Below are 13,979 nucleotides of genomic sequence, written 5' to 3' on the forward strand. Positions count from 1 at the left end.
AGGGGTGGGAGTCGGCTTCCGTGGCTTACAGAACAGCCCTCAGTCTATACCCGCAGCCACATTGCTGCTTCCGGAAGGCAGGAGGGTCTGCTCCAGCGGCCGGCTCATGCCTTTACCTCACCAGAGGGAGCCAGGGCAGCCCCCCACAGCCACCCGCGCTTGCTCCGTCAGGCACGCACACCACCCTGTATGTCCTGGTCTGCCTAGGTCCTGCCATGTCCACGAGGTAAGGGTGGGATCGTAATAACCAAACTCTTGGTCATTCACCATCCATCTGCCACGTGCCAAGCTTTCCTCCAAGGCATGCTCGTCATGGTCATTTTATCTCTAGGACAGTAGAGCTTAACCAAGGTCACCCAGCTGATGAGCAAGAGATCTGGGGATTCAGACTATCTCCCCCAGTGCCCACCACCAAGCCTGGCACATAGTGGGTGCCCCCAAAATGTTTGCTGGATGAACAATGGAAGGCGGAAGAAACGCAGTCAAGGGCCTCTTCCCAAGCATGCAGCCACAGGCCCAGTCTATCTACAGCCTCCCCCTGCAAGCAGGACTACTTCTAACCCAGCTGGCACTGACCTTCCTCCTCCTGGTGCACCACTTTGCCACCTGAGAATTCACAAGATCCGGGAAAGTGTTAGGAACCAAGACAAAATTCCTCCTGAAACCCCCATTTAAATGCCCAGGGGGGGTGGATGGAGGTCTTCTCCTAAGGAAGAGGGCCAGAGATGGCCGAGGGACCTGCTGCGTCTGCACCTCTCCATCCCCATGTGTGCTGGGTAGATCCCTGGCAAGCACTGCACGGGGCCAGCTCTTTCCCCAAAAGTGATAGCCGTGTTTACACATAAAAAGATCTAGAAAAATCCAGGCCAACCCTCTGTATCTACACCTGTTTTCATGGCAGCAGAGGGTAAAAAGTCAAGTGTCACAGCCGGGCGGGGCGGGCGGAGGAGGCGCAGCAGCTGGGAGACAGCACAGGCCTCGGCTCCAGCCTGAAGCCTTTGGTTCCTCAAGGACACATGCTGCTCACGAGAGGGGCCTGGTCCGCACAATCTTATTCTGAACCGGACGCACAGGCAGCCAAGGGAAGAAGAGAAGGTGATTTGGCTCATATTTCATTTTGGCCCCTCCTAGGCTGGATGAGGATGCCTTCTGGGGTTCTCAGAGCCCCCAGGCTCACTTCCATCACTGCATTTAGCACCACCACGTCCTTGATTATTTGGTGTTTGTCTCCTCCAACGAGGGGAAACACTCTGAAGACTGTGAGCTCTTGAGAACAGAGAGTAGGTCTTACCACATTACTTTATACCCAACACCCGGCACATCAGATGACCACGTGTGGTTGCACAGGACGTGCACTGCATAATCTAAGGGGCACTATTCTATATAGTGGCGCAAGTACTGGGTGTCCCCATGGCATACGGCAAGCGCTCTATATACACGCGATACGCAGATGGACAGACTGACAAATGAATGGCCTAGTGACCAACAGAGCTGACCTTCCAGGACCAGAATGGGTATCCCACTGGCCACCATGATACCATCTCCCAGCCCATACCCACAAAGCTGGTTTTTAAACCAGCCCTGGAGAAATGGGTAAAATCAGTGCATAGTTTCTTCTAAACTGGGATATTTATACAGCTGTGTTAATGCACAAAGCTTAGGTAGGACATGCTTTAAACAATTAAGGCATAATGTATTCATTCACCTACTTAATACATTATACTGACTGTCTACTATGTGCCAGGCACTCCTTCCAATCCTGGGGATAGAGATGTGACCAAAAAGCCCTCATGGAGCTTAAATGAGAGAGAGAGAGAGAGAGAGAGAGAGAGAGAATACATAAAGGAGTGAATCCAGAATTAGCTGTCAGGCAATGTTCAGTGCTACAAAGAAAACTAAAGCAGAGGAAGGGGAAAACGAAAGGCGTCAGGGCTTGGGGATGCTATAAAATAGTAAGAATTTTTTTTTAAGCAAAGGCATGAAACTTGTAATCCAGTCAACATTTCTTGAGTGGTGCCGGGTTCCAGGTATGGGGCTTTCATGCTGACAAGCCTGGTGCTGTCCCCGCCCTTGAACCTCTTTAGTGCCACTCCCAGGGCTCTGTGTCCAGCCTGTTACTGGCCCTCAAAGCCAGCATTTCAGAACTCGCTGTTTATTCTCAAGAAGGTTCTGGAACTCTGCTTGGGCATGGGCCAGGAGGCAAGTCTCCCCCGAGGGAAGAATCCAAGTCACTGCTTTACAGTCAGCACTTCGTTTTTGACCAAAAACGGAATTAACTGGCTGCATCACCCGGCCCGATCCACCCGCCTGGGCCCAGAAAGTTCTCAGTACTCAAGAAGAAGAAATACGGCCACTGAGGACAGCCTAAAGGAATGTGCTGTGTGTACGACACATGCTCCAGCTGTGCAGTGTTTATGATGGGTTTTTGTAATGGGGGAGGCACCTATGCCCCACTTAAGAAAAGCAAGCAAGCAAAGCAGGAGGACTAGTGGCTGAGAGCAGAGAAGGATGCTACTCCTCTCGGGAAAAAGGCCGAGAGGCGAGACAAGACAGACACAACCCCTCTGGTGGGTGGGCGAGCGGATGGACATTCTTTTTCCTGATTCTCTTGCCTGGTTCTGCAGTTTCCAAATGCTTAAAGTGAGCATGGGCTGATTTTATGATCAGTAAAAAAAACAAAAACAAAACAACTTTCAGCAAAGATCTGAAAGATGGAGAAAAATCAGTTACGAGGTTGAGGGATGAATCAAGCAGGGGTCTGGGAAGTGGGCACATTGTTGGAATAAAGGTCGTTCTCTCAAAACGATGGGGGAGCAGGGCAGCGTGAAGCCAGAGCGGGGAAGCCATCAGCCTTGGCACTTCTGACATTAAGGGCTGGTGGGGGGGTGGGGGGGGTGGGAATGGGGTCTGCTGTGTATCATAGGTTGCTCAGCAGCCCTCTCTGGTCTCTACTTTCTAGATGCCAACAGTGCCCCCTCCGAACCCAGTCGTCACAACCAAAAATGTCTCCAGACATTGCCCAGTGTCCTGGGAGACACAAGTATTCCCCGCTGGAAACTCCTGCTCCAGACTTTAGATTCCTAATAAAGAAACCAGAGTAAATAGGAACATTCTTCACCTTCCAGGTACAAAGGTTAATGAGCCAATTTGTAACGTTGTCAGCTTAAAAAAAAAGAAAAAATAGACCAAAAAGAAAAAAAGAAAAAGCATCTGACTTATCAGTGTAGTAAGTACCCCTAGGGAGGAGTCGGTGTCTCCCCGTCCTAAGCCTAGTTTCTGGTACATGTGTTCTTTTCTACCCCAGTGGAAAAGAATCACCCCCAGACCAAGCACTCCTCCCCTTCAGCCTGGGTGTTCTAAAAAAGACCTGATTCATCCAACAGGGAGGGGAAAAAAAAAAAGTTTCCCTTCAGGAGAAGCCAAAAATGTGGTTCAAACAAATCCAAGGTCACTGGCTCTTGGGAGTTGGCTACAGTTGAGCAAGAATGGGCCCTGATGCCAGGCTGTATCACCGAGCCCCCCCAGCACCCCCGGGAGAGGTAGAAAGAGAATGGGGTGCCCGGTCTGAGTTCAGACCCACAGGCTGAGCACCTGTGTACGTGAGGCTGCGTGGCTGGATCGGGAAAATGACCCCACAGCAGCGCGAGGCTGGCGGCTGGCGTTTTCATGGCCAAATTAAGTGCTGACGTGGCCGAAGGAAAAAAGAAAAGGAAAAAAAAAAAAAGAAAGAAAGAAACTGGCAGCATTCTGCTCTGTATCCAGTGCTTTGGATCTGCCGGCAGCGGCGGAGGAAGGGAAGGGGGAAAAACCATCTGCGGTCAACAGGGTTTAAGGACACTCCCTGTGCACCTGGAGAGGAAGGAGAGAGACCTCGTCCCGGGGAAAGGATTCAGCTGAATGCACACGTGTCACTCGGGAAAGCACACGGGGTCGTTTTCACCTGACTGAGGCCGGTCTGCGAGACGCAGCGGCGATCGTGAGGCTGCACCCTCACCCAGCATGTCACCTTGGCTTGACAACCGGAAGGTGACGACTCAGCAGCCTCAGCAGGAGGGACGCAGGCTAGACTTAAAGGCAGAACTTTCCAACCACGAGAGCATGGATATGCAGAAACTCCTTCCCGGTCAGGAATGAACAGCTGAAGGAGTTTCTCGCCTCTCGCTGGCAAAAGGCAAACGCCTTTCTTCTAAAACCACTAGTGTTCACAGCAGCACAACTTACACCAGACAAAACACGGGGACAGCCTGGACCATCGTCAACTGATGAATGAACAAACAAAATACGGCGTGCTATTGCCCAGCAGAACGACACGAAGCACGGACACCTGCTACCGCACGGGTGAGCCATGAAAACATCACATGAAGTGAAAGAAGCCGGGCACAGGGGACCACGCAGATTCCATTTGTGCGAAATGTCCAGAACAGATGGTTCAAGAGGCAGAAAGACAGCGTGCGTGCCTAGGACGTGGGCAGCCGGAAGAAAATGCGCGGTGATTGCTAACAGCAAGGAGGTCTTCTGCAGGGGCGACGAGAACGTTCTGAAGGCCATTCTGCGGATGGCTGCTGAACCCGGAACATTCCAAGTCACCAGACTGTACACCTTGAGTGAGTGAACCGTGCGTTGCGTGAATTCTATCTCAATAAAGCACTTACCGTAAACCACTAGGAACCCCCTGCGGCAAACCTGAACGGAGGGATGAATGAGCCCCCACCCTGGGCAGACCACGAAGGAGGCCTGAAGCTCAGAGGCCAGACGGGACGGCCCGGCCCTGCCAGTGGCAGCTGCGTGTCCTTGGACAAGCTGCTCCCCCTTATCTGACATTCAGCGGCTTCCCGCTGCATGGAGACCAACCCCCCCACCCCACGAAGGCCCATCTCCCACCGCTGTTCCTTGGCCGCCGTGGTCTGGCCACACTGGCCTCCTTTTCGTTCCTTCAACAAACTGACCTCACGCCAGGCCAGAGGCCTGTGCACTTGCTGTTCCCTCTGTCAGAACACCGTTCCCTGCATCAGAACACTGTTCCCCAGATCTTCTCCTTGCTGGCTCCTTTCCATGTCACTGTCACCTCCTCGGAAAGGGCGTCTCTGACCACTCCCTGGGTTGCCGGGTGCCACCCCCATCACTCCCCAGCTCATCACCCTGCATCTTTCTTCTTTCATAGCACTTAATGCTCTATGAAATCATTTATTTCTTGATTTGTTTCTGTCCTCTCTCACCAGATTCTAAGCTCCGTGAGGGCAGGGCTTTGTCTAGATGTTGTCCAATTCTGTCTCCCCGAAACTGTCATGGGCTGAATTGTACCCCCGTGCCAAATCCATACACTGTAGGCCTAAATCCCCAATGCCTCAGAAAGCGACTCTATTTGGAGACAGTTTATGTGCAGATGTAATTACTTAGGATGAGGTCATGAGGGCGGGCCCTAATCCCACATAACTGGTATCATCATAAAAAGGGGAAATTCAGAGACAGACACACAAAAGGGAACACTGTGTGAAGATGAAGGCAGATATTGGGGTGATGCTTCTACAGGCCAGCGAAGGCCAAACTGCCGGCAGACCAGCAGAAGCCAGGCGAGGGGCGTGGAACAGACCGGCAGCAAGAACCAATCCTGCCCACACCCTGGTGTCGGGCTTCCAGCCTCCAGAACTATGAGGGATCACATTTCTGTTGTGGGAGCCACCCAGGCTGTAGCATTTGGTCACAGCAGCCCTAGGGAAGTAACACAAGCCTTTAACACATAGTAGATGCTCAATAAAATCTGCCGCATGACTATAGTGATGAACAGTGAATAGCTCCTAGGGAGCAGCCCCATTCACAGAGACGGGAACCTGGCTGTCCCTGGCAGACAAAGGGACAAGCTTCCCTGAACCTCAGCTTCCTCACCAGGGCACTGGGAATAACAATTCTACTCCTTCATGAGTTGTCGTTAGGAGTCAATGTGACCACTCCTGCAGAGAACAGGAGCCCTGGTAAGCCCCCAGCAAACACTAGCTGTGTCTTAGTGGCACATCACGGACACTTCCAGGACAACTGCAGCCGGGCAAAGGGCCCAACTGGTCTGGGGACGAGGTACACAGGGAACATGCTCCCGAGGCTTGGCTAGTCTGTAATTAGCTCTTGGAGGCAGGGGGTGTGGGGCTGGAGGGGGTCAGGGCAGGACAGGTGACCTCTCAGCAACAGCTGAAAGGTAAGTAGCAAACGTGTCAGATGACCACTTCCGTCGCTGTGGGGTCAGAGCTCCAAGAAGAAAGGGGAGCAGAGGAGCCTTTGAGACTCCAGTCTAACTGATGGAAACACAGGGCAGCCTGGAGGTTGCAAACCAATCCTGTGAATTTTAAGCCAACTGAGAAGCAAGGAAAGATTCTTAGAAGTCTCCCCGCAGCCACAGAAGCCTTCCGGTGAGGACAGGGTGAGGCCACAGCTCTGAGCCCCAGCCCGCGAGAACACGCCGCGTATGGTAGCTGGGAAGTGGGCAGGTCTGCAATGACCTGGCAGGTGCCAAGTCCACGGGGGGTAAATGATGGGCACTCTTCCCAGGGAAGGAATGACAGCAGTTGTCCTGTATCAAACACTCTGTGCCAGGCACCATGCCCAAGGCTCTGTGGAATTCGGCACATTAAATCTCCACCAAAAACCAGAAAGTTGTTATTATGTTGCTTGATCAGCGAGGAGACTGGGGCTCAGAAGGGTTTGGAGGACCCTGGTAAGAGGAGCGGTGGAACTTGAACCCAGGTCTCGCCAACTGCCAGCCTGCACCCTCAGCCACTGCATGTCCCCCATGACCCTAGCATCTGTTCTGGATTATGCCACGTATGTCACCACTTCCCACCGCCTCTTGAGAAGCAGGAGGACTATAATTATCACTGTCCCTGTTCCTGCCACGAGAACCCTGAAGCTCAGCAGGCCCAAAGCCACCTCGCAGCCAAGTATGAGGATCTGGGCCCAAGTCTGCCCCCGACCCCACCCCGGCCTAAAGTGCTGGGACCCCCTCTCAAGTCAGTCCTGTGAGCCTTAGGACGGTCCCTCCACGGGGTTTGCGAAGGGGCTGGGCCAGCACTGATGAGCCGTGCTGGAGGGGAGCCGGGAGGACCTCCGGGAGGCAGTGGGGAACGGGGAGGCAGACAAGGCACCCCGGGGACCCTACCGTCATCCTGCTCGGCCTGCTCCTGATCGCCGCTGGCGTACGTGCGAAGGAATTCGGCGAAGGCTCCATCCCGGGCCAGCAGCTCCTGGTAGGAGCCCATCTCCGAGATCTTGCCACCGGTCATGACAATGATGACATCCACCTGGGGCAGGTAACTGATGCTGTGCGTGACCAGGAGCCGCGTCTGTGGGCAGAGTGGGGACCAGTGGGTCAGTGCCCGGGTGACACAGGAAATGCCCTGACACCTAGCCAGCCGAGCTCAAGTCTGAGTGCCTGGGATGCCCCGATCTGTGGGTGCCTTCATTCCACACTGGAACCAGGAACTGGGGGGCACTGGGGAGAGAAACAGGTCCCTGCCCCACACCCCACGGTCGGGACAAAGGACCAACAGAAGTACAACACGGTGCATGCTGGATGTCACACAACCAAAGGCTCTGTGCAACATTTCTGTCATTTTGGTCCCAAGGGGACAGGCGGAGGGTAGGGGGCTGCGACTTAAAACACGGGTGATGGGGAAGCTGATTTGCGAACAACAATCTGAAGGATGAGGGGTAGGCAGTGTGGATGACTCAAAGAATGAACCAGATACAAAACAATTCGCATGCAATGGCTTAATTCTTTAAAGTAACTCCCCCCCCCAAAAAAAAAACCACTATGAAATTCATACGTGTATATGTATTTTATCCAATTAAGTCAGGGTTGGGAAGGACATTCATCACGCTGCCTGAGTTGGCAAACTTTTTCTTAAAGGGCCAAACGGTAAATATTTTCGGTTTTCTGGATGCTCTGGTCGCTATGGCAACTACCGGCTACCCTGCTGCAGTGGGAAAATGGCCATACGCAAGACAGAAGAAGATTAAAAAAAAAAAAAAAGCTTTATTTATGCATAGACACTGGCATTTAAATTCAATGCAATTCTCATTTCCGTAGGCCTCAAAGTACTATTTTTCTTTGGATTTTTTCCCAGTCACTTAAAAATGCAGATCTTTCTTTGCTCAAGGGTGATACAAAAACAAGCATCAAGCCAGACTGCTGGCCCCTTGCTCCCGAGACAAGAACTAGGGTGCATGCTGGGGATTTACCCCAAAGATTCAGATGCAATGAAACGCCGGGACACCTGCACCCCGATGTTTATAGCAGCAATGTCCACAATAGGCAAACTGTGGAAGGAGCCTCGGTGTCCATCGAAAGATGAATGGATAAAGAAGATGTGGTTTATGTATACAATGGAATATTCCTCAGCCATTAGAAACGACAAATACCCACCATTTGCTTCCACGTGGATGGAACTGGAGGGTATTATGCTGAGTGAAGTGAGTCAGTCGGAGAAGGACAAACATTATATGGTCTCATTCATTTGGGGAATATAGATAATAGTGAAAGGGAATAAAGGGGAAAGGAGAGAAAATGAGTGGGAAATACCAGAGAGGGAGACAGAACATGAGAGACTCCTAACTCTGGGAAATGAACTAGGGGTGGTGGAAGGGGAGGTGGGCGGGGGTGGGGGTGACTGGGTGACGGGCACTGAGGGGGCCACTTGATGGGATGAGCACTGGGTGTTATGCTATATGTTGGCAAACTGAACTCCAATTAAAAAAAAAAAAAAACTAGGGTGCAGAAGGGAGGGCCACAAGCAGGGTGAGTGGCCAGCAGAGGGAGAAGCAGGCTCCCCGCTGAGCAAGGAGCCTGATGTGGGGCTCGAGCCCAGGACCCTGGGATCATGACCTGAGCCGAAGGCAGATGCTTTACCGGCTGAGTCACCCAGGTGCCACTAGTAACCAAAATTTCTTTAAAAATTAAAAAAAAATTTTTTTTGTTGTGTATGGGAATGCTTACAATAAGTTAAATAGCATGATGCCTACTACATACATACATATATATATGTATACACATATATAATATGAATAACCCTATTAAGCAACTTTGTTAAGACTCAAAAAAAATTGGAAAATCTCTGAGGTGAGACTATGCATAATTGCTTGTGATTTTCTTTTTCGTGTTTTTCTGAATCTCCTATATTTTCCCCACGGGCATGTGTGTTACTTCTTTTCTCCAGCAGGAAAAAAAAAAAAAGAAGAAGAAGAAGAAAAAGAACCAGTGCTCCCTCCCAGCCACCATGTATCCCAGAAAAATAATAATCATCATATAGAGGAGAGGACCCATTTCCTGTCATTATAGTCTGTGGCAGCTTCCCTGCTCCCAAGGCTAGGCCCACGGCCACCTCGGCAGGGACGGGGTCGCTGCCTATTCAGAGGGGCTGGGATTTCCCTCTGCGAAGCCACCTCTATAATTAAGTCAGAGAGAGGGGCCTCCGTTGGCCAAGTGGAGAGAGGACTGCAAATCAGTGTCAAGGGCTTCCCCCTGTAAAGACAAGAGCAAGAAGGCTGTCCTGGGAAGGTATCCAAGGGAAGCGTTAGAAATATGCTCTAGGGACGCCTGGGTGGCTCAGCGGTTGAGCGTCTGCCTTTGGCTCAGGGCATAATCCGGGATCGAGTCCCGCATCGGGATGCCCGCAGGGAATCTGCTTCTCCCTCTGCCTCTGCCTCTCTCTGTGTCTCTCAGGAATAAATAAAATCTTAAAAAAAAAAAAAAAAAAAAAAAAAGTGTTCTAAAGTCCAATTAAAAAAAATCCTGGTAAGTGGGAAGTGAAGGATTCCCAAAGGGGACACATTCTGACTTAACCAAAGAGCAGGACAGCCAGACACCCGAGCCCTGCCTGTTAGGCAGGTACCTTATTCTTTAGCATCCCCTTGGGGCCAATCACATTTTCAAATATGTGTTTTCCCACATGAGCATCCACTGCTGACAGGGGATCATCGAAGAGGTAGATGTCAGAGTCACAGTACACGGCCCGCGCCAGGCTCACTCGCTGCTTCTGGCCCCCAGACAGGTTCACGCCCTGGGAAGAGACAAAGCAGAAGGGTGGGTTTCCTGGGGCCTTGACACATGCAGACGGGTAGAAGCAGGCCCAGGCTGGATGCCGCAGGCCCAGGCTGGCCACCCTGCGTGGCTATCTGCCTCCTCTTGTGTGAGCAGGAAGCCAAGGCATGAGGTCGTATCTGTGTGAATTGGGTTCAAGGCCCACCGTGGGGTCTTGGACACTCGACCCTAAAATAAGCAAAAGAGAAAACTGGAGCCCCCCGTGAGCTGCTGAGCAGACACCTGGCACAGAGCAGATATTGGGCAAAGGCTAGCTGGTGGCAGCAAATGATGGGGGGCTGCAAGGAAGGCAGCAGCACGCACAGTGATGATCCTACTGCGGCTGCTGCTGTTACAGGTGATAACAGCTAACACATTTGCGAGGCTGCTCTGCTCTCTCCGTCGCTGTGAAAGCACATAGAGCAGAGGCAGGCTGTACCCTGGGGGTGCCGAAACCCAGCCCCACTCACCGGCAGGAAGGGCACGCATTTCTAACTCCCACGGGGGTGCTCCACGGAGCACACAGCAGCACTGCCAGCCCTCCCTCCAGGAACAGATGACAGCCTGTCATCTCTGTATGTGGCCGGGGATGGACCGCCCACAAAGTGGACGGCCCACTGGTTAAGTGCCCAGTCTCTCCTGAGGGAGGCCTGCCCTCCCCAGGCACCGAGCTGGGGTCCTGGCAGTCACATTCTTTTGAATGGGCCCCCTGGCCACAACTCCCTGGTCTGCCCCCTGGCCGAGGGGCAGACACCAGACCCAAGCATATTCTCTCATTTTAGAGTCTGGTCCTGGGACCTACACAGGGACAGTTAGGAGTCTCCGCAAGTGGTAGAAACAGACACTTTGTATTAAAACAACAGCTAGCCCAGGCTCCTCTGCTAACTGAAAACCCAAAGAGCCCTGCTAATAGTTGTTTTTCTTTCCAAGGGGCTGTAGACGTCCCTCAGATAAAAGAAATCGCTCACCAACGAAGGAAGCTGGTGAAGCCACTGGCTTATAACTAAAGAGAGGCAGGAAAGCTCCTTGGTGCTGCTGTGGAACATTTGTACTCCCCACGCATACACCAGATAACCACCAGGGGTGTTGCAACAGGCAGGCCGAGCAAAGGAAAAAGCACATGCAAAGGCCCTGAGGTGGGAAAAAGCTAGGGCAAGTCACTCAGCCCCTCTATGCCTCTTCCTCCTTAACCATGAAATAGAAATGACAGTAAAGTCCATCTCATGGCCTTGCTGTAGGACGGAATGCATGTAAAATGCTTATGACACTGCCTGGCACACAGTAAATGCTCAGTAACTGTTAGCTACTCTAGTGTTCTTTTTACTACTATCCTTATTTTGAAAGAGACTGTGGACCTCTGACTCCAGGGGTACCCTGCCCCCTGTACAGCACCCTCTGTCATATGATTACTGCCAAGTGACTGTAAAGGTAGGGTGCACTTGCTGCTCCCGTATCTTTCTGTTCAATCAAATGAAAATGACGATATGCTTTAAGGGTCATCACGTGGTTTTGTTTTTCGTTTTTTTTGCGGGGGGGTTCTCTTGGGCTTCCGCTGCCACCATGAGAGCTCCCCCCCTCTTCAGGGAAGAGCTACTGCCCCTTCAGCCTAAGCCCCAACAAGATGGGGTCTGGGGCAGACCCCAGCCAATCCCACAGGCTGGACCTGAGCACAGTGGGCTTGCCATGTGGAGTGGAGCTGGCTAGCTGAGCCCAGTGTGGGTCAGCCCCCCACAATCAACTCACACACACACTAATGGGAGAAGATTTTCTGGCTCACCAGTAATAGGAGCCATGCTGAAGCCGTACTGACCTTCTCACCAATCTCTGTCCGGTCCCCGCTGGGCAGGATTTCCAGATCTGGGAGGAGGGCACAGGCTTCAATCACAGCCTTATAATACCGTTCCTGTAGCTGGCGTCCAAAAAGGATGTTTTCTCGGAGAGAATCATTCTGAATCCAGGCCTGCTGGGGGACGTAGGCCACTGAGCCCTAGAAGGCAGCAAGACAGACAAGCCTTGGTGATCAAGATAGCAGCCAGCCCACCCACCCACCTGGAGAGCCCTACTTCCCAAGATATTTTTATCGCACCCACTGTTCAAGCAAGGGGAAACTGAGTCATGGCAGACTCAGATGCCAGAGCTAGGATCAGACCTCATGCTGGGTCAGTCACGGACTCTAATATCAGGAATTCAGGAGTGGAAATTGGCACAGATGATAGTTCTGTGCTTAATAAGTATTCACTGAATGCTTCCAGCAGCCACTAAAACTCCTCCATCTCAAGAAAAAGACGACCCTGGGGCGCCTGGGTGGCTCATAGGCTCAGGTCAGGATCTCAGGGTCCTGGGATCGAGCCCCATGTTGGGCTCCCTGCTCAGCAGGAATTCTGCTTCTCCCTTTCCCTCTAGCCCTCCTCCCTTACTCATGTACTCTTTTTCTCTCCCCCCCAAAAAAAATCTTAAAAAAAAGTAAGAAATCCCTGACAAAATAAAAAAATAATTTGATTATAGTTATGGTAAATGCTAAGAGAGAAAAATATATGCATCCTTCAAGACGTCTTTTAAAAAGGGAGACCTAGGGATCCCTGGGTGGCGCAGCAGTTTGGCGCCAGCCTTTGGCCCAGGGCGCGATCCTGGAGACCCGGGATCGAATCCCACGTCGGGCTCCCGGTGCATGGAGCCTGCTTCTCCCTCTGCCTGTGTCTCTGCCTCTCTCTCGTCTCTGTGACTATCATAAATAAATAAAAATTAAAAAAAAAAAAAAAAAAAAAAAAGGGAGACCTAGGGCAGCCAAGGTGGCTCAGGGCTTTAGCGCCGCCTTCAGCCCAGGGCCTGATCCTGGAGACCCGGATCGAGTCCCATGTCAGGCTCCCTGCAGGGAGCCTGCTTCTCCCTCTGCCTGTGTCTCTGCCTTTCTCAATCTCTCTCTCTCTCGGTGTCTCTCATGAATCAATGAATATATATTCATTATATATGTATATATATATTCATTATATATGTGTATACATATATATATAAAGGGAGACCTAGCTTGGGTCATCACAGAAGGATTGCTCAGGTAAATTTCCTTGATGAAATTTAAGCAAGGACATCAGTTTCAAAAATTGTCCATTTCCAAAGTTCAGTGTTCATTTCCACGTGATAAAGTGCCAAGAATGTCATTAGAATAAGGGCTAGGGGTGAGGGTATCTGTTTCACGTATTTTAGTAAGAAAGTTTTAAGTAATGATCAACAGGTGAGGATAAGCAGGTGTGACAAACAGGGGGTGGAAGAGCATAGCTGGTCAGAGGGAACAGCACGGGCAAAGGTCCAGAGATGAGAAGAACCTAGAACATTCAAGGAACAGGAAGGCAAGTACGACTGGAACATGGTGTGAGGGGGAAGACAGGTAGGAACGTGCAGGGGAGTGGGGGGCCAGCTCACACCAGGCCAGGGGTCCTGAGGGTCCTGATGGGGAGTGTGGGCTTTCCTGGAAGGGCCAGTAAAGATGCTTTTTTTTTTTTTTTTTTTAAGATTTTATTTATTTACTCATGAGAGACACAGAGAGAAGGCAGAGGCAGAGGGCGAAGCAGGCTTCTCACAGGGAGCCCGATGTGGGACTCGATCCCAGAACTCTAGGATCACACCCTGAGCTGAAGGCAGATGCTCAACCACTGAACCACTCAGGCATCCCAGTAAAGATTGTTACATAAGGGAATTCTAGGGGGATGAGGCTGGCAGTGGGATCCAGCTGTCCCAAATTTAACCTTCATTCTCAGATAAATATTTTTTTTTAATTTTTATTTATTTATGATAGTCACAGAGAGAGAGAGAGAGGCAGAGACACAGGCAGAGGGAGAAGCAGGCTCCATGCACCGGGAGCCTGACGTGGGATTCGATCCCGGGTCTCCAGGATCGCGCCCTGGGCCAAAGGCAGGCGCCA

At 51.5% G+C, this 13,979-nt stretch overlaps 1 protein-coding gene across 1 annotated transcript in view; it reads right to left on the reverse strand.

Moving 5' to 3' along the window:
• The window catches only part of ABCC1 (ATP binding cassette subfamily C member 1), a 134,117-nt gene that overhangs the window by 25,005 nt on the left and 95,133 nt on the right, over positions 1–13,979 (reverse strand). The window contains 3 exon segments of the mRNA NM_001002971.1: positions 7,145–7,328; positions 9,876–10,043; positions 11,874–12,050. Of these exon segments, the coding sequence (NP_001002971.1) occupies positions 7,145–7,328; positions 9,876–10,043; positions 11,874–12,050 (529 nt within the window).

The sequence above is a fragment of the Canis lupus genome, chromosome 6 (assembly GCF_011100685.1).
Source record: "Canis lupus familiaris isolate Mischka breed German Shepherd chromosome 6, alternate assembly UU_Cfam_GSD_1.0, whole genome shotgun sequence".
Lineage (NCBI taxonomy): Eukaryota > Metazoa > Chordata > Mammalia > Carnivora > Canidae > Canis > Canis lupus.